The sequence below is a fragment of the Alnus glutinosa genome, chromosome 5, assembly GCF_958979055.1.
Source record: "Alnus glutinosa chromosome 5, dhAlnGlut1.1, whole genome shotgun sequence".
Lineage (NCBI taxonomy): Eukaryota > Viridiplantae > Streptophyta > Magnoliopsida > Fagales > Betulaceae > Alnus > Alnus glutinosa.
This window is the reverse complement of record NC_084890.1, coordinates 1176808-1199798: the sequence shown is the minus strand read 5'-3', so window position 1 is coordinate 1199798 and position 22991 is coordinate 1176808. Positions and strand designations below refer to the sequence as shown.

The following is a 22991-nucleotide window of genomic DNA, read 5'->3' as shown; positions in this document are numbered from 1 at the left end:
CTGCGAGGAACAATGTGCATGAATTTATTTGTAAAAAGTATACATATATACTCATTTCAAACTATTATTTTATTGTCAATGTCCTTTCAAACTATTAATTATGTCAATGTACTTAAATTAATTCTATTAGTATATTAGGTGTCAATCAAAAAATGAGATGCCTTTTAAAATTACGCTTTGATCAAAATCATCATTTGATCAATCACACGCTTAATGGTGATTTTAAAAACTATCTCATTTTTTTTATGGACACTTAAAGTACTAATAGAATTACTCATGTCTTCATAGACTATCAAAACATGTCAATGTGCCTCCAATAACATAAATATCCTTTCATAAATTTAGAAAAAATCTTTTTTTTTTACAAAAAAAAAAAAAAAATCAAAAAAATTAAAAACCGAACCACCCCCTACGTTTTTTATTTTTATTTTTTTTAGTTTTAATTTTTTTAAAAAAAAAATTTATAAGGATATTTTTGTCTTGCTGAATTTTTTATGGAATTTTTTTTTTTTTTTTTTTTTTTGGGCCTTAAAGACATTAACTTTTTTAGTAAATTAGGAAAGACATCGACAAAATTAATAGTTTAGGAGGAACAATATTGTTATTAACAATGGATCTGCATTGATAGTATGAAATATATATATGTATAATTTTCCAATTTATTATTACCTTCTCCTACAATTAATTAGCACCGTACCATAAAAATTCATAAATTTACCTTATAATTATGATGAGTAATGTACAGGGAACATAAACTGGGAACCGCTAATTAAACAAATCAGACACTGAATCCTGCTGTTGCGCGACATTTTGATGGCAAGGTGTTTCGATAAACAACTAAGCAGATAGCTAGATGAAGAGATTTGAGCAAACTATAGCCATATTTCTAGCTTCTCATTGAATTAATGAGAGAGAGAGAGAGAGAGAGAGAGAGATTGAAGAACAAACAGGAAGGTGATCATGAAAACATTCAAAAATGGAAGAAGCCATGCACGCAAAGAATATTTCATGTTACAGTCACCATTAATGGATCAAATTAAGCGAAGCGGCTAGAGCATACAAATGGCATTACCTGATGATTGGTGATCCCAGAATGACCGTTCGATTGGCACACTGGTGCATGACTGGCCATTGGGTAAAGGTCGAACGGTTTCATCGGCGACTCTGCCCCCTTCCTTCACGAGTTCTCTCTCTCTCTCTCGATCGCTCTCTTGTCTTTAAAGAGTAGCAGAGCGTTGACTTCTTTTTTGTTTTTCCCTGAACAGCTAGCAGAGCATTGACTTCGCTTGAAGGAAAAAGTCAGTCAACCGTGTATGTTCATATACGTTATGAAAAGTCAGTTAAGACCCGGGAAAAAACAAAAACAAATTTACTCCTTTAATTTTCATGCAATTTTTATTTAATTTTCATGTTTTTAATTTCAAAATTAAGTTCTCGATCAATTTTTTATCATCTAATTTTAAAAAAAGTCTCTCTGTCAACTTAGTGTCTAATTAATTAACTATATATCATGTCAAAGTATTCATTTTATGGTCATAATTTAAGGTTAATGTAGTTAACTATGTATATGAAGTCAATATTGATACGACTTTTACAAATTTAAATAATGTAAAATTATGTACATCATTAATTATACTAAATTTAAATTTTGATCATGAAATAGATACTATTCATTTCATTTGAAATAAAGATAATCATATTACTCATTTAACATGTCATGTGCCAATCGTATGTGTCATATATGTAACACAGTTACATATTTTAAATTACAAATATACTCTAAATAAATAAATAAAAAATCATCTATAATAAATTAATAATTTAAAGTTATTATGTCATGTGGCACATATAAATAGCGTATAACATGTCGAATGATAGTCTACACGTTATTAATTAGTTGAATAGTAAATTGATGAAGATGCCTATTTATTTTTTTTAAAAAAATAAAGACCTAATTATTGCAAAAACAATGATAGTATTGCCTAAAACTATTTTTTCAAACTATTCTGATTATCAAATGATATGGACGCGCCATACTCACTGATAGCTTGAACCACCATGCAAAGCCAAAAAACTTGTTCCTCCATGCTCGTCGTCATTGAGCTTGAACTATTGTGCTCATGTTAGAGAGAGAGAGAGAGAGAAATTGCACAAATCCAAAATAAAATAAAATGGAGAGCTATTGTAGCAAATCCAAAAAACTAGGGTAGTTTTTGTGATTTTTTTTTTTTTTTTAGGATTAGGATCCTCTCAAATTATTTGTCGTAATTTGTGAGAATTTGGACAGGTTATTGTGAGAGACTACTTATGAGACGGACCAACCTGACTGGATAAGTGATTAGGCAGCCCAATATTTATTTGGTTAGACGGGTCCTATAAGTGGTCTCTCACAATCATATGCTCGAATTCTCTAAAATTCAGACAAATAATTTGAAAAGATCTTAATATGGGTTGTAGCTAAATTTTGACTAAAAAAATCATTAAAAACCATCTATCAGAAACCCAATCTATTAGTGACCGGATGAAAATAGAGACGGTCCGAATCGACTGCTTTGATTGATTGGTTAGATTGGCCCATTTATAGCCTACTCCATTGTTGATTACGAAGTCGAACTGAGCCCGGCCACGATGAGCCCAGAATCCTATTGTCTTTTTGTTTATTGGCACACAAAAATTGGAAGTGACATCACACTGACATCACAACGTCGGCGAAGCCCTATGATAGATTGGAAGTCGGAACCCTTCGTTCACCAAAGTCGTCAGCAACTTTAGCTCCCTCGACTAGCTAGGTATCTCCGCTTCATCAACGTCATAGGCGTCTCCGTCACCCTCGGCTGCCAGCCTCTTCAGTCCCACTTTCTGTTCATCATGAGGCAAAGGTTGTTCGAGCATTCCCAATTTTAGATAGGCGATTTGATCCCCGTGTGGGTGCACGTGACAACCGCCTCCTTGTTAGTTGCGTTTTACTCCCATTTCATTGACTGCGACAATAAGGCCCACATTCGATCATTGGCCAGCCCACATATTTTGAAACTACGTACCCAAGGCCCGTTTTGGTGAATTTGAATCTAGACCTAACACTTGGCAAGAATTTCCTCTTCTTTCCAATACACAGCTTTTCTTCAGCAGCCTTACGTACGTGTCCAGTGCCCTCAATAATCAATATTCCCTCCAATTCTCCATATGTATATATTTGATCCCTCCGTGCATTCACATATCGAGCCGTTATGTCGCGTACCTTATGGGCATGTTTGGCTGATGATCCTTTTTTTTTTTTTTTTTTTTTTTTTTTTTTTTTTTTTTTTTTTTAATTTGATCCTAAATTTTATAAACCATCTAAACATAATTTCAAAAAACAAACTCTCTCGATATCCGTAATTTTTCAAAAAATACATACCGAAACAAGCCATTAATTTGACAATACCTACGATTCTTCAATGTCGATCATTCCCCCCATATAATAATATCACTCCATGCATTCCAAATATTCCCTCTCCCGTGATCGTCGGCATGCCCTGTAACGTGTATACAGATCTAAAAAGAAGTAGCGGATCACTGGTGATGTGTCTTTACATTGGTTCAATTGGTGTGAGAGGTGGTTGAAGGGAGAGGCAAAGAGGCTGGAAGCAAGAGCTCGTTGGTGGTCAAGCGGACGAGCTGGTAGTGGCAGCCCTAGGCCTCTTATATTTTGGTTGCCAGAGGAAATTGTGACTGATTTTCGGGAGTGATTCTGATAATTTGTTGGATAGAGATTGTTAAAAGAATTATAAGATTAATGTGGGTTTTCTTTTTTAAAAAAAATAAACTAATATTTGTGTTCCTAGGCTTCTCTCATATTTCTGTGCAAGAAATAATGCACATTTTTTTTATTTTTTTGGCAAAATGGTTGTGTACTATAATTAGGGCCTAATCCATTATTTTTTCGCAAACTTGTCTTATTTTATTTATCAATATTATCAATAATACTATTATTTGAGGGCTTATTCCACTTGGGGCACTCTCTAGCTATGAAAGAATCACCCGAAAACTGCAACAAGAACTTTGACCAAAGGAGAGAGGAAAGGGAAAAAACTCCTAGAAGAACTTTATCCATTATTTGTAATGCATATATACATGATCGAAGCTCCGAGGAAACCAGCCCCTAGAAAAAACTTTGTTCAAAAGAGAAAAAAAAAATAATAATAATAATAATAATAATAAATGAGATTTACCACACATCCTCTCTTAATCATTCTTCTATTTTTGCACATTTTAAAATTATTATTGGATCTGTGAGGCTCATGTAGGATCCACACACAAGACTTACAGATCTGGTGGTGATTCTTAAAAAATAAAAAGATGAGAAAAAGACCAAAGGAGAAAAATAATGATTTATCTTTTAATTTTTGAGTTTTGGCTGACATGTCAATGGCGTGATATATCCAGCGTAGTAAATGTGTAATGAAAGCTAGCTCACATGTGTTTATGTACACCCAATCCATTTGATAGCATGGGATAATGTGAGTTTCATGCTGTCGAATGCATTGTGTGTACACTAAATTGATATACAAATAACATAGGAAAATGTTAGATTTACAACAATTGCACAACAACCCCTGACATGAGGGTGAGCCCCACAAACTGGGACCCACCTTCATGTGATGGATTGTTGTGCAGTTGTTGTGATGGTGTAGTGTAAGAATCAAATCCCAATAACATATCTCTTTTTAATAAACATGACATCTAATAATTATGTGTCACTTATGATTGGAAACTTTCTTCTTGAAGGAGATGTTCTTTTGGTGATTCTTGCTGTGAATCAGCCACATATTTTTTCTACTTGACATTTTGCTCCCTATATTTTAGATATTAGATTAGAACCCTCTGTCTTTCAAAACTAAAATGTTTCAAAAATTTTTAAATGTGCCAATCTTCATACACATGTTTTAGCTAAATGAGTTACTACTCACCTTGTGTTCGTAACATTTTTATAAGTTCTCTCATTCTCTTTTTCATGAGAATCAAGAATGGGGAAGATCCCCTATAACCTTTTTCCTATTCAATTAAATAATAATAATAATAATACTAAAATGAAGAAAAAAAGCCTGGTGTGATGGTAAAGGAGTCAATTTTTTAGGTAATAAATTAATCGAAGTATTTTGATGGCATGTATATATGAATTATGATGAATCTTTAATCAGCCTTTAAAGCCGTTTATAGCCCAGTTTAGTGCCCTATCAATTATCAATTTATCACCGGTGATGGAGACGCCGGTGATGGTGACGAAGCGAAGGTAGTCGAGAGAGCTGAAGTTTCCGACGACTCTGGTGAAAGGAGGGTTCCGATCTAACACCGGGTACTCTGGCTTCGCCGACACTGTGATGTCTGTGTTCATCTTTCTCTCCCCTCACCCACGTTGTCACTCTATCTCTATCACACCCTCTCTCTGTGCAACGATGCCTGTGTGTGCGCCGGTGAACGAGAAAAGAATAGGCTTTTGGGCCTCGTGGGCTCCGTTCGGCTTCTTAAAGGACTATAGAGTGGGCTATAAACATGTTGGCTTCGTAAGACATTGTTGGACAGAAGGTGAACTGAAGGATACACAGGAACAGAATAATAGGCTTTTGGGCCTTAACGTCACTTTTATTTTATTTTTTTATTTTTTTATTTATTTATTTATTATTATTATTATTATTATTATTTTTTATAATTAAAAAAAAAAATTACTATAAATCCTCTCGTGAATCTTCTTTCATTTTTGCACTTTTTAAAATTATTATTAAATCTGTGAGGCCTATGTAGGACCTACGCCCGAGCCTTACAGATTCAATGATGATTTAAAAAAATAAAAAATAAAAGAATGAGAGAAAGATCAAACGAGGAATATAATGATTTATCTTTTTTAAGTTTTGGTTGACATGTCAATGGCGCGATATATTAAACATGATAAATGTGAATTGTGCTAGCTCGTACATGTTTACGAGCACGCAATGCGTTTGACAACATGAAAAAATGTGGGTCCCATACTATCAATTGCATTGTGTGTACACTTGATGTACACCTAATTGATGTACGAAATATAGAACCTATATCTTTTTGAGAAATGAAACATTTACATGCATTTTTTTATATCTTTATACAATCAAGTTTTAAATTTATCGTTGAATTTGTATGACTTAATATGAGTCCTATAAATTTAAAAATGAGATATACAAAGAATATATATAAAAAAAAAAATAAAAATTTCATTTCCATATGTTGCAATCGTCATGTTGGCTCCAATAACTACAATCCATCTCACGTCATGGACGACCTTTAGACATGCTGGTGACAGTAGTAAGCTACAAAAAACATGTACTGATGTACGCCTGTTAATGACATATCTTTGTCGTTTTTTTTTAAGCGGTAAAAAAAAAGTAAAAAAATGATTTTTTTTTTTTTTTGTCACATTACCTTACATCAATCCTACACCAAGACGCATAAATTGTAACATTGATATAAAGTAATATAATGTAAGAATAACATCTCAAAAAAGTGACTAAAAGTGACCACATCTGTTATCTTCTTATTGCTTCTTTTAATTTTTAGTTCTCTAATTATTGTGTACGTAAAGTCTCTGTAATTCTGCTGTTTATTTGCATCCATCAATTATATATATATATATATATATATAAAATGTATGAAATTCACATCTATTTTCTACAAATATCATTTTCCTTTTCTTAAAATATTGCTACATGTACGTGCCCACATTATCAACAACAAGAAGCAATCTTCACCAATCATTCCTCCATTTTTCAAGTCCACGTGGAGTACTGGGACGAGGCGTGCCATTGGGCGTGGTTCAAATGATCAAATGGAATGTAACTTGCTCACCAAGGTTCAATATTTAGGATTTTTTTACTTCACGCCTTTAAGGACTACCATATATAGAAAAAGGAAAATTAGTTTTTTTTTCTTAATATTTTTAATTTAATTTTTATTATTTTTAATTAAAAATATAACACGTGACAAGGGTATCATAGAAATATTCGAGGTCTTTTTGGTATTCTTTAATAGTTTGTGAGGTTCAAGTGATGTACTTAATAGTTCAGGAGGCTACTTTAAAAACTGCTAGTAGTTTGAGGGTTTTTTTATTTATTTATTTATTTATTTATTTATTTATAATTAGTACCCTAAAATAAAAATGTAACTTGCTCACCAAGGTTCAATATTAGGATTCCTCTAATTACTTCACAGTTCACGCCTTCATAGACTACCATATATATATATATATATATATATATATATAGAAAAAATAAATAAATAATAAGCCGGAGAGTGAGGGATATAAATTTTTATTTTCTATTCTCACAAAAAGAAAGAAAGAAAGAAAAAAACATTAACAAAATTAGCAACAACACAAGTTTAATGTAAAAGAAATTATGGGTGGCAGAGAGATGACCAGTTTCATCAAATAGTTTAATTGGAATATAATTAAATAACTTTGTTAAAGCCCAGGTGGCGGAGCTTTTGCACGATGGCCGAGCTGACCAGGCCCTGGTGGCCGACAACGAAGATCTTCGCTGACTTGTCGTTGGAGAATGATGATCGTTAGGGTTTTGGAGATTCGAGAAGATAGACAATGTTTGGACAATGAGAAAATGTGGGAAAACAAAATGGAGAATTTGACATCTTTAGAAAAGGAAGTTGATTTGGTGTTTTATGAGTTTTAAGAGTTTTTGCTTTTTATAATTTAAGTTTTAATAAATTTTTTATTATTAAGTTTTAAAGCAAATTTTTGGGGTAGTTACTTTTTCCTCTATCAACTATCAACCATTGTCAATATGCCCTCATGAACTGACACATCGATAAAAAAAGAATATCCAACTACTATCTTTACATATTTTGGCCCCTTATGTTAATGAATCTCGTTAACTTGGATGAAATATACATTATTTTGGGAGTTAAATTTTGTTTAAAGATCAAAATGCCCTCCAACAATAATTAGTAAAAAAAAAATTAAAATTAATATATATATATATATAAAAGAAAAAAAAAAGTAAGGGGTGGATGCAACCTGATGGAGGTGGTGGCTCGCGACCACCCACAGCCTAAGGGAAGGCTGCGCGGCCACCCTAGATTTTTTATAGGTTGGCCGTGCGGCCACCCCATATTCCGACTGGGGTGGTCGTGAGCCACCCTAGAGGTGGTAGGAGCCACCTTCAGGGGTGGCTTGTGGGCCACCCACAGCCTAAGGCAGCCACCCAGAGAAAAGATGGGTTGGCCGCACGGCCACCCCCTCCACCTCAGGGGGTGGCGGCACCCTTTTTCCTTTTTTTAAAAAAATTATTTTTTTGTTCAAGTTGAGGGTATTTTTATCATTTTTTAATTTGAGTTAGAGTATTTAATTCTCTTCATGAATTAGACTGACGAAATGAGACAAGGTATGTAAAAATGGTAGTTTGATACTTTCTTTTGGTTGAGGTGTCTATTCATAAAGGCATGTTGACAATGACTAGTAGTTGATGGGGGAAAATCAAATAACCTCCATTTTTTTTTTTTTTAAGTGGAAAACGGTACCGTTTTCCACTGCAGCATGCATGCGGTAGTGAAAACTACCACATGCAAGCCGGATCCGTATGTGAAAATATTATTTGAGAATTCTTACATTGAGACGGAAAGACATAATGTGAGAATACAAAAGTACTCATAAATTACACACCTCCACTTACATAGGGTGAGACCCATGTGTTGGGTCCCAACCACACTTTAATTGATGTGATTTTGCCCCAACACCGAACTTTCGACGAACGTTCAATAACGAGGATGAACGTTCGACCCTTCTATGTGATCGAACATTTGACCAATGGATATAAAGCCAATTTTGAGCCTATTTAGCATTTAGGGGTTGTTAATTTAGCTCGGAATTAAGACTAATGATAGGTATTTTCATTGATTTCAAGGTCGTGAAACCTCAAGAAAACTTTACGGTGGAACTTAACGATACAAGTGAGTAAAAACTTATATGAATACTTATTATTATTTGTCCAGCATAGAATGACTATTTTGTACCTAAACATGCATGTTTACAACTCGCATGAAATATATTCGTCAACAAAAAAAAAAAAAAATAGAAAAACTCCTGAACCTTACTAACATTCTTCTTGGGTTTGCTTGGTTTTTGTGTTTTGACCCAGGCGTGGGTGAAAAAAAAAAATTTGTGAATTAGCATTGTCTAGCAGTCTTGATTTGGCAAATTTGAGCTTTGATTTTTGGGTTAGAGGAAGAATCAGAGAGAGAGAGAGAGAGAGAGAGAGAGAGGAGGGCACGCCTCCCCACTCCCCCCCCCCCCCCTAAGAAATTTAGAGTGACGTCGTTTGGCTATAAACGACATCACTCAGTATAGTGACGTCGTTTTAGTTAAACAACTAGGGTTAGTGTCGTTTTTTAAATGACAACCCAAAACGACTCTAAATGGACTTTTTTTTTAGTAGTGGATCTCCACCCTAATTTAAAAGAAGTTTCGGTCTAATTTATTTAAGAAACCATTGTGAATAAGGGTGTACATGTGGATGCAGACGCAATTATTTGCAATATCCGCAATCACAGCTGTAAAATGTGGATATAACTTTTAGATATCTGCATCCTGATATCCACATTTACATTATGTTTTTAGTAACCGTATCCGTTTGGTTGTTGCGATTATTATTCGCTATCCGCACATATTATGTAATGAGTCTTTTGTGCCTATATAATTTAGTATTTTTAGCCTTCCTTTGTACATATTTTAAACGATTTTGACAATAATTTAGGTTGATTTTTAGTGTTTTGGACTTGTTTAAAATTTTTTTAAGCCTCTTTTAAAAATATATTGGTTTTATATTACTTTTACCTTTTTGCCAAAGTGTTGTTCAAAAAGCAACACAATTAACTAAACCAATATAAACATATATAACCTATATCTAATCCTATTAGATGAAACTGAGCTTATAAGGGATTCTAATGAAGTTTCAAATTGACTAATTATTTTAGAGTGATAACGCATATGTGGTTAATGTTTTTATTTGAGCCGTTAAAAAACAACATTCTTTTGGTGAATTTGTCAAATATATATATATATGGCCAAAGGTCTCCCCAAAAAAAAAAAAAAAAAAAAGTTAATTTTTACTCCTATTTTTTAAAAAATTTATAATTTTGACCCCCTCAAATTATTTTTTTTTCAATTTGACCTTCCAAAACCTAAAAGCTCCCGACGCTACATGCATTCTTACGTGCGGAGCATTAATAATAAGCCACTCATATGAGTGGTTGTGCACAAATTCTTGTGCAGCAAGCATTTCCATAATAATAATATCCACTACTATGCATCACTGATCCCACGTGTAAAGCGCATGAGGATCTCTACGGTTGAAAAGAATCCTGGTCCAAAACGTAGAAGTCAGCATCAGTCTTAAATTCTAGAAGCTCAGCAGATTCTCCCTACGTGTATACGAAAAGTACAGTTTCTTATTGATAAAGACCCACCCGTTGGCCATTATCATATTTACCATTGTTCTAGATGAACCGACCTAGAGGTACTGTTTCTTATAATTAATAGAAGTCAAAAAAGTTTAGTGACATTTTCACATCCCTTCAGGTTCTTGCCTTCTTAATTATCTATTATTATATATAGGCCATTGCCAGAAGAGCAAAGATCAGAAAGAGAGATTCATTGATTCTCAATCTCCAGGTAATTCCTTTCTATCTGCATTTCCTTATTTGAATCAACTTCTCTTTACATTCTTCAACTCATTCTATTTTTCTCTCCTTCTACCACACTGTTCTTTTTTTTTTTTTTTGGTTACTGATCGATTGATTTACTTGGTATTGATATATACTGTATCTGCAGAAGTACTCCTGTAGCTAGCCCACATGTCAACCACGAGCTCCGTCCAGGATGGGGACCTCGAGTCTAATCTCATATCCATGGCAGATAAAGCTGATGAGGAGGGTTCTCTTGATTTTGACACAGACTCATCATCCACTTCCTCCAACTTGGATGAAACAGGAGCAGTAAGTTTTCTATCGTATTTGTCTCCCTTGGATTTGTGTGTGCGTTGCATGATAGTGCAATTTTTTTTTTTCATGAATAAGTGATCAATATTATTAACAACAAAGAACCAAGGTTACAAAACAAATGTTTCAACAAAACCAACAGAGCAACAAAGCAACTAAGAACCACGGTTACAAAGCAAAAATCTTCAACAAAAACCAACAGAACAACAAAGCAAGCAGATAGAACTGCTGCAAAACAAACAACCAAAACCAAACTAGCTGGAATTAGTCAAGAAACATCTAAATTCCAAAGCTGACACATGTTCACGTTTTCACTAGTCTTCTTGAACTTTCCTTTCCCAAAAATTCGGGATATGATTTCCCAAAAGATCTGCTTAAGAATCTGCTCCTCAGTTTTAGGAAGACCTTGAAATTTAATGGCATTCCTGGCTCTCCAAATGTTATAAACAACAGCACTCAAAACCAGTCTACAAAGCACTCCTATCATAGTCTTCTTCTTCCAAGTCCTGCAACCTTCATTTAGCACTCTCTGCCAATCAAGGGAAGGAGCCAGATTATTACATCTTTGCATACATGTCCTCCAAACTGTACTAACAAAACAACATTTAAACTCTTTGCATTAAATTATTACATCTTTGAAAACCCCACACTAAGAGACGATCACCAGTGGTTAAACGATTCTGCACGGCCAACCACAAGATAAAGGCTTCTTTCGGTATAACATAAGGACACCAGACAACATGATAGTGCAACTTTGGTTGGTCTTCAGGTTACACTTACAGTTTGGTTGGTCGTTCTAAACCTGGTCAGTTTTGCCGGCCGGTTCTGATCAGGAATTACTGGTTTTGAATACATAGTTTCCTTTTAGAGGCCGGTAACCTGGGGTTGGTTGTGTTTGCTCATTGAAGCATTTAATGTGATGTTTCCTATGCAATAACTTGCGTCTGAAGCTAACAGTTCTTTTCATTAGAAAGAAAAAATAAAAATCATAATTAAGAACTGTGAGAAATTAAACAGATTGCATTCGAGAAGTAAAAGAAGGATTTATAGACGCATCGAGCCTCTCTTTCAGGATTTGAACCCCATTTCTTATCAGTTTTCTTTTTTATATTTCAGAACGACCCAGAAACAGTACTGCCAATCATGGAAATGGAAATCCCTTCAGCATTACCTCATGTTTCCATAAATATGGATTCGGTCCATTCGGATGATGCAAAACTCCAACAAGCCCACGCTGCCAGCGCCAGGATTGTAGCGGAGAATTCTTTACAGAATTTTGGAGGCGTCTTCCAAGGAATTGTGGAGTCTTTGGGTACTGATTTAGAGAACGGACTCCCTAGCGATGAGCAAGCCAGCACTGTACTATCCCTAACAGAGAGTCCTGAACCGGGCTTCTTTACACGTCTCCTAAAAGCTATCAATGATTACACCGTTTGGCTTCTAGTCCTGGCTGCAGGGCTGTCACTGTTCTTTGGTTTCAACGGCATGACTGATGGTTTTCTCTACGGGGTCATCACAATTGCTGTTATCATCGTGATTGTGGTTCAAAACTACTTAGAGCTCCACCTTTTGCAGAATATGTCAGGAAAACAAAACCCATCGGAAACGCCTCGAAAAGTTGTAGTCAAGAGAGGGGGAGACGAAAAGGAAGTGTCAAGCTCTGATATTTTAGTCGCAGGTGATCACATAGTGCCCCTCGAGAGGGAGCCTCCGGTCCAAAGGTGCAAAGGTGAATCCTTAGAACTGGAACTGGGTCATTGTTCCACCATTGATGCTAATAAGCCGTTTCTTTTCGATGGTGCAAAGGTGACTGGTGGATCTGGTGGCATGCTGGTTACATCAGTGGGCACGGATCCAACATTGGGTCAGTTGATGAGTCAGGTTACCCGAGCCCCCGGCATGACCCCATTACCAGCGGAACTTGACAAAGTGAATACTGTATTGCATATTATTGGCCTTCTAATCCCTATCCTCATCCTTCTAGTATTGTTTCTCCGTTTGAAGCTTGGAGATGAAGATGTTAAATCTAAGCTCCCGCAGCTCAAGGGGAAACCAACTCCAATAATGGATGCGATCAGCGGAATTTTCATGAAGTCAAATGGGAAGTTCTGTACCTTAATCGCCACACTTACTATGTCGCTGCTTGGAGTAAAGGGAGGAATACCTTTTGTAATCTCGCGCTCCATTGACTATTGGCGGAAGAAGATGCTGTCTGACAAGGCCTTGGCGCAAAAACCTTTGGCTTGGCTCACCATGGGTTCGGTCTCAACTATCTGCATTGACAAAGATGCTTGGCTAACACTAAACCGACGCGCAGTACTATTTGGCACGGACTGGACAGAGAAAAGCAAAGCAAGAGAAGGTTTGAAAAATGCTGGAGTTAACATCATACTGGTTTCAGAGAATTCAGATGATAAAGTGTCATGGTTGGAATCCAAAGCTCTCGATTCAAATGGATTGGTGCTTGAAGGTGAAAACTTTCGAAATTACAGCGACGAAGAGAGGATGAGTAAAGTAGATGATCTCACCGTGATGGAAAGCTGCTCTCCATCTGATAAACTCCTTCTGGTGCAGTGTTTGAAGGAAAAAAGCAAGAGAGTAGCAATGGTTGGAGGCAAAACAAACGAGATTCCAGCACTGAAAGAAGCTGACGTGGGGCTTGTGATAGAGAGTGATAGCAGTGAAATGGCCAGAGAAACTTCTGACATGATCATCATCAAGGATGGTAATTTCAGTTTATTGCAATTGGTCACCATTATAAAGTGCGGGAGATGTACCTATGAAAATATTCGCAAGTATATCCAATTTGAGCTCGCCATGACCATTGCAGGGCTGTTGATACCTGCCATCACAACCTTATCTTTTGGATATTCTCCAATTTCGTTAATCCAAATGCAATGGGCTATCTGGGTTTTGACCTTTCTAGGTGGTCTTGCATTAATGAGAGAGCCACCGACAGAGAAACTGATGGACAAGCCGCCACTGAGACAAACCGAACCGCTGATCACCAAGGCTATGTGGAGAAACCTTGCCAGTCAAGCTCTATATCAGACTGCCATCTTAGTGCTCTTCCAATTTAAAGGGCAGGCTATCATGGGCATCAGCAAGAAGGTTAGTGAATCCATTATCTTTAACAGTTTCGTTCTCTGCCAAGTATTTAACATAGTCAACGAAAGGGAGCCGGAGAAGAAGAATGTGTTTAGGGGTATTCATCGTAACCCTTGGTTTTGGGTGGCTGTGGGTGTTATTCTGGTGCTCCAGGTGGCTTATATTGAGACTGCACATATCCTTATAGGGAATGGAAATTTGAATTGGGTGCAGTGGTTCGTCTGTCTTCTAATTGGGATGACTTTTTTGGCAACCGATTGGGCTACAAAATGGACATCTGGATGCATCATGGATTGGTTCACTGGACCATTTGTCTCACATGTGGCACCGTCTTCTCCCTCAGAATCTACTTGTAATGTTGACCTGCCACTCATCAATGGCAATTCCAGTCCTCCTCTCCCATCTTAGTGGGGCATGTAGAAAGGATCGGGGATCTTCAGTAATTTGTAGTCGTCAAAATTCCTAGCAATTTGTGTGGTTTTTCTTAGCCATTCCTAGGCATTTTTTCATTCTCTGATTGGCTCTTAGGGATACTCTAGCCACTAGGAAAAAGATGTGCTTGTGGGGTTTTGCTGGTTCTAGTGTTTTTTTGTTTTGTTATGGCTGCCAAGAAAGTAAGGTGCATGTTTTCTTTAATTGCAGCTTTAGTAGGAGATTTGGCGTGCATTAATGAATACTTGTTTGGACCGTTAAGAATCTGCTTGTGGACTGGGGAAGATGTTGTTCGGTGGTTTATTGCTGATTTGCTAGGTACAAGCTTGAAATCCAATGCTTGTCGTGTAAGCATAATATTACTTAAATAAAATGCTAATGGAATAAATAAATAACGGAATTAAAAATACCTCAAGCCATCTTTGTTAAAGCAAAACGATAATAAATTTATGCAACAACAAGAATTCTAGAAAAAAACAAAGATTTCATAGAGGTCTTTTGGCATATGCTTATAAGTGTGCCAAAAGATGAATGCATGGAGCTCCTTATATAGGTAGACCAAGGACCCTGGCCTCGTCATTAATTGGTTAGTTGATGAATTTTCCTCCCATCAAGGAAAATAAATAAGAAATATTAATAAAACAACCGTTTTTATCATGTAATGTAATGTGGAATAAATCATATTAAATCCTTATATTAAATAATTACCATTTTGAAGCAAATTTTTTGGGCAGTTCGGTGTAGAGTTTCCGGAAATGGCAAATTCCCAAAAATTATGGGGAATGCTATTCTTTGTCACAAATGGAATATTGATGCTTGTATTTTGAGTTGTTAGTTGATCCATTGTGGGCAGGGCTTTTTTTTGGGTGTTTCTGGTTTAGTTTCATGAGTGTAGCGTGGATATTCCTAGAGGGTTTTTTCTAGTTGTTCTGTTTTCTGTTGCTTGGGTTGTAAGTCTTTTGTCGTACGGTTGATTCCTTTTGTCAATATATAGTTTTACTCATTCTTTCTAAAAAAAAATAATTATTTAACCTTTACCGTTACAACAAATTAAATGTGTCAAAGGGACATTTATGTAATTTCTTACATTTTTCCACTTGACCCTTATGACACATATCCTTATGATAATCGGTTCTTCAATTTGATCATTATTTTATTTATTTCAACCATTCATAAAATTCTCTCACTTACACAAGGAATATTATACATGAATCATGGCTGTAAAACTTTATATAATTAGTCGCCCCTTCCATGTATTACATATAAAATATTCCCTAAATGAGTACTATATATACGGGCTATTAAACTTTATGAATAAACTTCCCATTAGTTATTTGAGTCTAACTTTAATTTTATCTCCATGGATAATATAATAAATGTGCACAAAACTTTATTAACAATAACTTAATATCTATAGACTAATTTAGAAAGAACTAAGTACAAATGAATCAATGAGTCTCATATGCTCCACATGCATGACTTTTAAACAATGTTGGGCATTCTCTCCTGTTCAACAATTGTTTAGACAATAGTGCCACACGTGAGGGAGCCTGTTAAAAGTCCCACATTGCCAAAGTATGCCTAGGTCGTGGGCTTTATAAGCCTTGAGTGAACATCTTCCCTTAAGGTGACTTTTATAGAAGAGCAAAACTCAATGAACTTCAACAGAAATACGCAGAATCTAAATAGAAATTAGTTGGTTCGTGTTTTCTTTTGTCTGTTTACAAAAGCTTGTTTGATTCGTATTTTCTAAATAGGAATATGCAAAATCTAGAGGTCTTGATCCAGTTTTTTAATGGAGTGTATATGTTTTGTTGTTATTGTTGTTGTTGTTTTTATTTTATTTTATTTTATATATATATATGAATAAGTGAAACTATATTGAAAACAAAATCAAATGTTCATGTACAAACACCAAAATGGCAAAATCCACCAGAAACAGAACACAAGCTAAGAGCAAAACAAGCTCTAAACCACCACAAACAAACCAGCAAGAAAAGCTGGAAACCCAAACAACAAACAAACCAAAGCTGTCAAACAAGACAGAAAACCACAATTACATCAGCAAACTAGTGTCAATATTCCAGCAACGGCAAAGATGTATATGTTTTGTTGTGTTTGATTTATAAAAGCTTGCATGGTTCATGTTCCAGTCATCAGCATTAATGGATCAAAGCGAAGCAGAGCATACAAATGGCATTACCTGATGGTTGGTGATCCCAGAATGACCGTTTGTCTGGCACACTGGCCATTGGGTAAAGGTCGAACGGTTTTATCGGCGATCCTGCCCCCCTTCCTTCACGATCGAGTTCTCTCGATCTCTCGCTCGCTTGTTAGCAGAGCATTGACTTCGATTGATGCACCAAGTCAGTCAACCCAGTCAACCGTGTCTGTTCATGTTACGAAAACAAATGTACTCCTTTTAATTTTCGTGCAATTTTAATTTAATTTTTATGTTTTTAATTTCAAAAATTAAGTTCTCAATTTTTTTTTCTCCTAATTTAATTAAGTTTATTCAAAAAAAAAAAAAGAATTTAAATAAGTCACTGTGTCATCTTAGTATCTAATTAATTAACAATATATCATGTCAAAGTATTCATTATATGATCATGATTTAACGTTAATGCATTTAACTATGTATATAAAGCCAATATTAATACACCTTTTAAAAATTTAAGTAATGGGAAATTATATATATTAGTAGATGTACTAATTTTAAATTTTGATAATGAAATAGATGCTATCCATTTCATTTGAAACAGAGATGATCATATTACTCATTTAACTTGTCATGTGCCAACTGTATGTGTCACATAATACAATTATATGTTTTAAACTACAAATATACTATAAATTAAAAAAAAGTTATAAATAAAATTTTTCATCTATAATAATCTAATAATTTAAAGTTACTGTGTCATGTGGCACATGTAGTTAGCACATAACGTGTTAAACGATAGTCACATGACACATTTTAATTAGTTAAATAGTAAATTGACAAAGATACCAATTTAATTTTTTTTAAAAAAATATTAAAGACCTAATTATTGCGAAAACAATGATTGTATTGCCTAAAACTATTTTTCCAAACCATTTCGATTATTTTTCTTTTTTTTTTTTAAAAGAAAATATCACCGATATTTCATTGCATAACCAAGCTTACAACTAGAGCCCAAAAAGCCCTAAATAACCAGGGACTGTTGCTCTGAGTTTAGAACAAAAAAAGAAAATCAGGGATAACGTTAAACGAAACTCGATCACTACCGTGTATGACACCCTCCTTTGCCAACTTATGAGTTGCCTTATTGGCCCCCTGCTTTGTATGATAACACTGCTAACTATCAAAACGATGGACGTGTCACACAAGTATCAAATGATATATATGGATGCGCCATACTCACCGATAGCTTGAACGACCATGCAAAGGCAAAAAAACTTAAAAACACTTGTTCTGTCATGTTCGTAGCCATTGCGCTTGAAGAGAGAGATGATTTGCGCAAATCCAAAAAAAAAAAAAATAGAGGGGAATTGTAGCACATCCAAAAAAACTAAGGTAGTTCTTGCCAATTTATTTATTATTTTATGGGTTGTAGCTAAATTTTGACTAAAAAAATGATTAAAAACTATATATCGAAACCCCAATGTATTAGTGGCAGGATGAAAATGGAGACAATCCGCATTGACTGTTTTGATTGATTGGTTGGTTGGATTGGCCCGTTTATAGCCCACTTCATAGTCAATTACGAAGCCGAACTGAGCCCATGATGAGGCCCAGAAGCCTATTGTCAAAAGAGAAAGGAAAGAAAAATAACTCCTACAAGAACTTTATCCATTATTTGTATTGCATAGATCGATGCTTCGAGGAAACCCCTAGAACAAACTTTGTTCAGAAGAGAAATAATAATAATAATAATTAATAATAAAAAAAAGGAACTGTCAAGATCGGAAATCCGAAGCGGCTTCAAGCCATTTGTATTTGCACTAGTACGACTCTACGAGAACTTTGATCAAACAAATAGATAATTCCTACGAGAATTTTGAGGAAACGTCCGGGAAGATGGCGAGCAGGTTAATTTATTAAATTTTGCAAGTTAGAATCATATGTGATTTTGATACATATTGTAACATATGTTAATTCAGTAGATTAAATTGAAAACCCTAAACCCTGTTGGAAAGAAAAATTTATGGGAAAACTTCATGACTGAACTCCGGTCATCGCTTTTGAAATCACTCCATAAATTTTAGAAACTCTCAATTTAATATATCATTTTTTTCAATTTTATTGATCCGTTAGGATTTTCCGTTAAATCATGTCAAAATTCTCAAAGTACCATTGTTTGTTTTTTTTTTTTTAAAAAAAAAAATTCAAGCATGAGTATTTTTGTAAATTTTATTAAATCCTAATCAACACCTAAATCCTTGTGTTGGTTTATTTTTAAGGTTGATTGTTAACACACACAAGGGGTCACGATTTTTCAACTTGCAATTTTTTTTTTTCCCTAATAAAGAAATGTATTTTGAGAAATTTGACACATATCTATTAAGATTTAACAGAAAATCTTAACTGATGGAAGAAATTAAAAAAAGAAACTGAAAGATAGATACACTAAATTGAGAGTTTTTTAAGTTTATGAGAGTAATTACAAATGTGATGAAAGTTTAATAGGGTTAAGTGAAGTTTTTCTCCAAAATTTATCCTTATTACAAATTACAATAATACTCTTATTTTGAAATTTCATTAATTCAAATCAGCAAAAACAATTGTATTAACTTGCATATTAGACCTTTGAACTTTGTGCTAATTATGCTCCTAATTATTTTTTTTAGGATTTGGCTTATGTACTATAATTTTTTCAACCCTTTAGATTTGGCTAATGCTCTTCTCTCGCATTTTATTCTCTGTCGTCGTCGGCAACCACCACCCGAGTTTGCCAAAAGTCGTTGTTCGCTGGCGCTAAAGGTCACCTGACACTTGCAGTGGTGGTAGCTGTCGCCACTTTCGTCATTAATTTTTCATACAAGCCAAATGCCAAAAAATGTTTTCAACTCAAATAATTTTTTTTAAAATGATTTTAGTGGAAGTATTTTTCAACAGAAAATATTTTATGTCGAAACAAATGGAGTAATAGTTAACAAAAATTGTTGGTGCGGATGCCACCGACCTTGGCCGTGGTGAGGATCACAAACCGGGGTTTCTTAGCTGCGAAGAAGGCGTCCACGTCACTCTAGCAGGTGGGGTAGAGCTCGGTGTGGGTGCGCAGGATCAGGTTGTTAAAGCCCCGGTGGCGGAGCTTTTACACGATGGCTGAGCTGACCAGGCCCCGGTGGCCGGCGACAAAGATTTTCGCCGACTTGTCGCAAGAGAATGATGATCGTTAGGGTTTTGGAGATCCGAGAACATAGACAATGTTTGGACGGTGAGAAAGTGTGGGAAAAGAAAATGGAGAATTTGACATCTTTAGAAAAGGAAGCCGGAGAAGAAGAATGTGTTTAGGGGTATTCATCGTAACCCCTGGTTTTGGGTGGCTGTGGGTGTTGTTCTGGTGCTCCAGGTGGCTTTTATTGAGACTACACATATCCTTATAGGGACTGGAAATTTGAATTGGGTGCAGTGGTTCATCTGTCTTCTACTTGGGATGACTTTATTGGCAACCGATTGGGCTGCAAAATGGACATCTGGATGCATCATGGATAGGTTCACTGGACCATTTGTCTCACATGTGGGAATTACCATTAACATGACACCGTCTTCTCCCTCAGAATCTACTTCTAATGTTGACCTGCCACTCATCAATGGCAATTCCAGTCCTCCTCTCCCATTCTTAGTGGTGCATGTAGAAAGGATCGAGATCTTCAGTAATTTGCAGTTGTCGAAATTCTTACCAATCTAGTCAACAAATGTTAGAATAACTTGTATTATTACGTTAATCACTGTATAGAATGCTAGGTTTACTAGCTTTTGTATATATATATATATATATACTTGTATGTACATGCATTAATACATTCAGTAATATATATATATTAATAATTTCAAGAATACATTAACTATGTACTTGTACCAATTTAAAGTTATTGTGTCATATGACACATGTAATTAGCACATAACGTGTCAAACGATAGTCACATGACACATTGTTAATTAGTTAAATAGTAAATTGACGAAGATTCCTATTTAAAATCTAAAAAAAAATAAAAATAAAAGACCTAATTATTGTGAAAACAATGATAGTATTGCCTAAAACTATTTTTTCAAACTGTTTTGATTAACAAAAGATATATATGGATGCGCCATACTCACCTATAGCTAAAACCACCATGCTAAGCCAAAAAAAACTTGTTCGGTCATGCTTGCCGCCAATGTGCATGAATTGTTGTGCTCATGTTAGAGAGAGAGAGAGAGAGAGAGAGAGAGAGAGAGAGAGAGAAATTGCGCAAATCAAAAAAAATAAAATTGCAGATGAATTGTAGCACATCCAAAAAACTAAGGTAGTTTTTGTGAATTTTTTTTTTAATGGGTTCTAGCTTAATTTTGACTAAAACAATCATTAAAAACCATTTATCAAAAATGAAAAACCCAATGTATTAGTGGCAGGAAGAAAATGGAGACGATCCGCATTGACTATGATTGATTGGTTGATCAGATTGGCCCGTTTATAGCCCACTCCATAGTCAATTACGAAGCCGAATTGAGCCCATGATGAGGCCCAAAAGCCTATTGTCTTTTTGTTTATTGGCACACAGGCATTGTTGCAGAGAGAGCGATGAACATTGACATCACAGCGTTGGCGAAGCCCTGTGATAGATCGGAAGTCGGAACCCTCCGTTCACCAAAGTCGTCAGCGACAGCAACTTTAGCTCCCTCGACTACGAACCTCCACTTCATCAATATCACAGGCGTCTCCGTCACCCTCGACTGTCTCTTCGGCCCCACTTTCCGTTCACCATGAGGCAAAGGTCGTCCAAGCATTCCCCAAGTTTAGATACGTGATTTGATCCCCGCGCGGGTGCACGTGATAACCGCCTCCTTGTTTGTACCATTTCATCGACTACGAGAATAAGGCCCACATTCGATCATTGGCCAGCCCACATATTTTGAAACCATATACCCAAGGCCCGTTTTGGTGAATTTGAATCTAGACCTAACACCTGGCAAGAGATTTCCTCTCCTTTCCTTCGGCAGCCTTAGAGCATTTGTAGTGAACTCATCAAAATTTCAGCAAATTTTGACTAAAAATATCACTTTTGTTATTTTAGCTACCTAGTTTTGAAAAGCTGTAAATTCCAAACTCACTAAATATTCTCTACTTTAAATACATACTATTTTTTATTAACTTTTGAACTAACCTACTTTTTTTAGATTGTTCTAGAACTCATACCTCCCCTTCTCTTCTCGTCTCTTCTCTCATGCACACTTCTATTATTTTCTTCTTCTTTCTCTTCTTTCCTTTTTTCTCTAGTCCGATTCCTCTTCCTTCTTTGCTCTCCACACCGAGAGACAGTGAGATAGTGAACGAGAGAGAGAGAGAGAGAGAGAGAGAGAGAGAGAGAGAGAGAGAGAGAGAGAGAGAGAGAGAGAGAGAGAGAGAGAGAGAGAGAGAGAGAGAGAGAGAGAGAGAGAGAGAGAGAGAGAGATTGAGATCAAGGGAGAGAGCACATCGGGAAAGATCAACCCGAGAGATTGGGAGATAGAATCGAAGAAGATCCAACCATCCAGAGGCGCCGATTTATAGTGGGTTCCATGGATTGTTGCTGGAGGAGCAGGAGGCACGACAATTGGTGGCTTGTGGAGTGATTTCCGGCGAAATTGCTCTGCAACCCGTGACCAATTGGAGCCCATTTTCTAGGAGACCTGAGACTTGAGAGACCCAGTCCGATCTTGGAGGACTCGTAGCAATCCGACAAACCCAGAGACCCACTTCCATGGGTTGTCAACCAGAACCCATCTCCAGTGGATGTGAGGTGATTTTCTGGTGAAAATCGTGGCAATTCCAATGGGTTTCCAATGGGTATTTTCCCGTGAGTTGAGAGATGACTTTTGGTGAATTTTCTATGATTAAACATTAAATTCTTAAGGTAATTTCTTGTGTTTTTTATTTCGATTATTATTGATTAATTTGGACTATTATTGATTAATGAGTTTTAATGAATCGTGTGTATCTTTGGTGTTGATCTCCCTATTCCGGCCGATCGTGTTTCTTATGTGTTTGCTGTGATATTTCCGGTTGTGTGACTCCCCTGTGATTTCTAGTTGTGGTGTCTCCCCTATGATATTTTTGGTTTTGATCTTCTGCTCATCAACGACCTTCCCCGCGAAAATGGAATAAACAAATACAAAATAACAACAGACAACCCTCGTCTCATCAAACGAAGGTTTCTGATTTTGGTGATTTTGTCTGTTTGATGACTTCACTACAAATGCTCTTAGTATCCAC

At 35.7% G+C, this 22991-nt stretch overlaps 1 protein-coding gene across 1 annotated transcript; it reads left to right on the top strand.

The window, feature by feature from the left end:
* Positions 1 to 10926: 10926 nt before the first annotated feature.
* On the top strand, positions 10927 to 21506 carry LOC133868182 (calcium-transporting ATPase 9, plasma membrane-type-like). Its single transcript, XM_062305005.1, has 4 exons — positions 10927 to 11013; positions 12133 to 14420; positions 20252 to 20412; positions 21301 to 21506. The coding sequence occupies exons 1-4, from the start codon at positions 10927 to 10929 to the stop codon at positions 21504 to 21506; spliced, it is 2742 nt and encodes a 913-aa protein (XP_062160989.1).
* The last annotated feature ends 1485 nt before the right edge of the window (positions 21507 to 22991 follow it).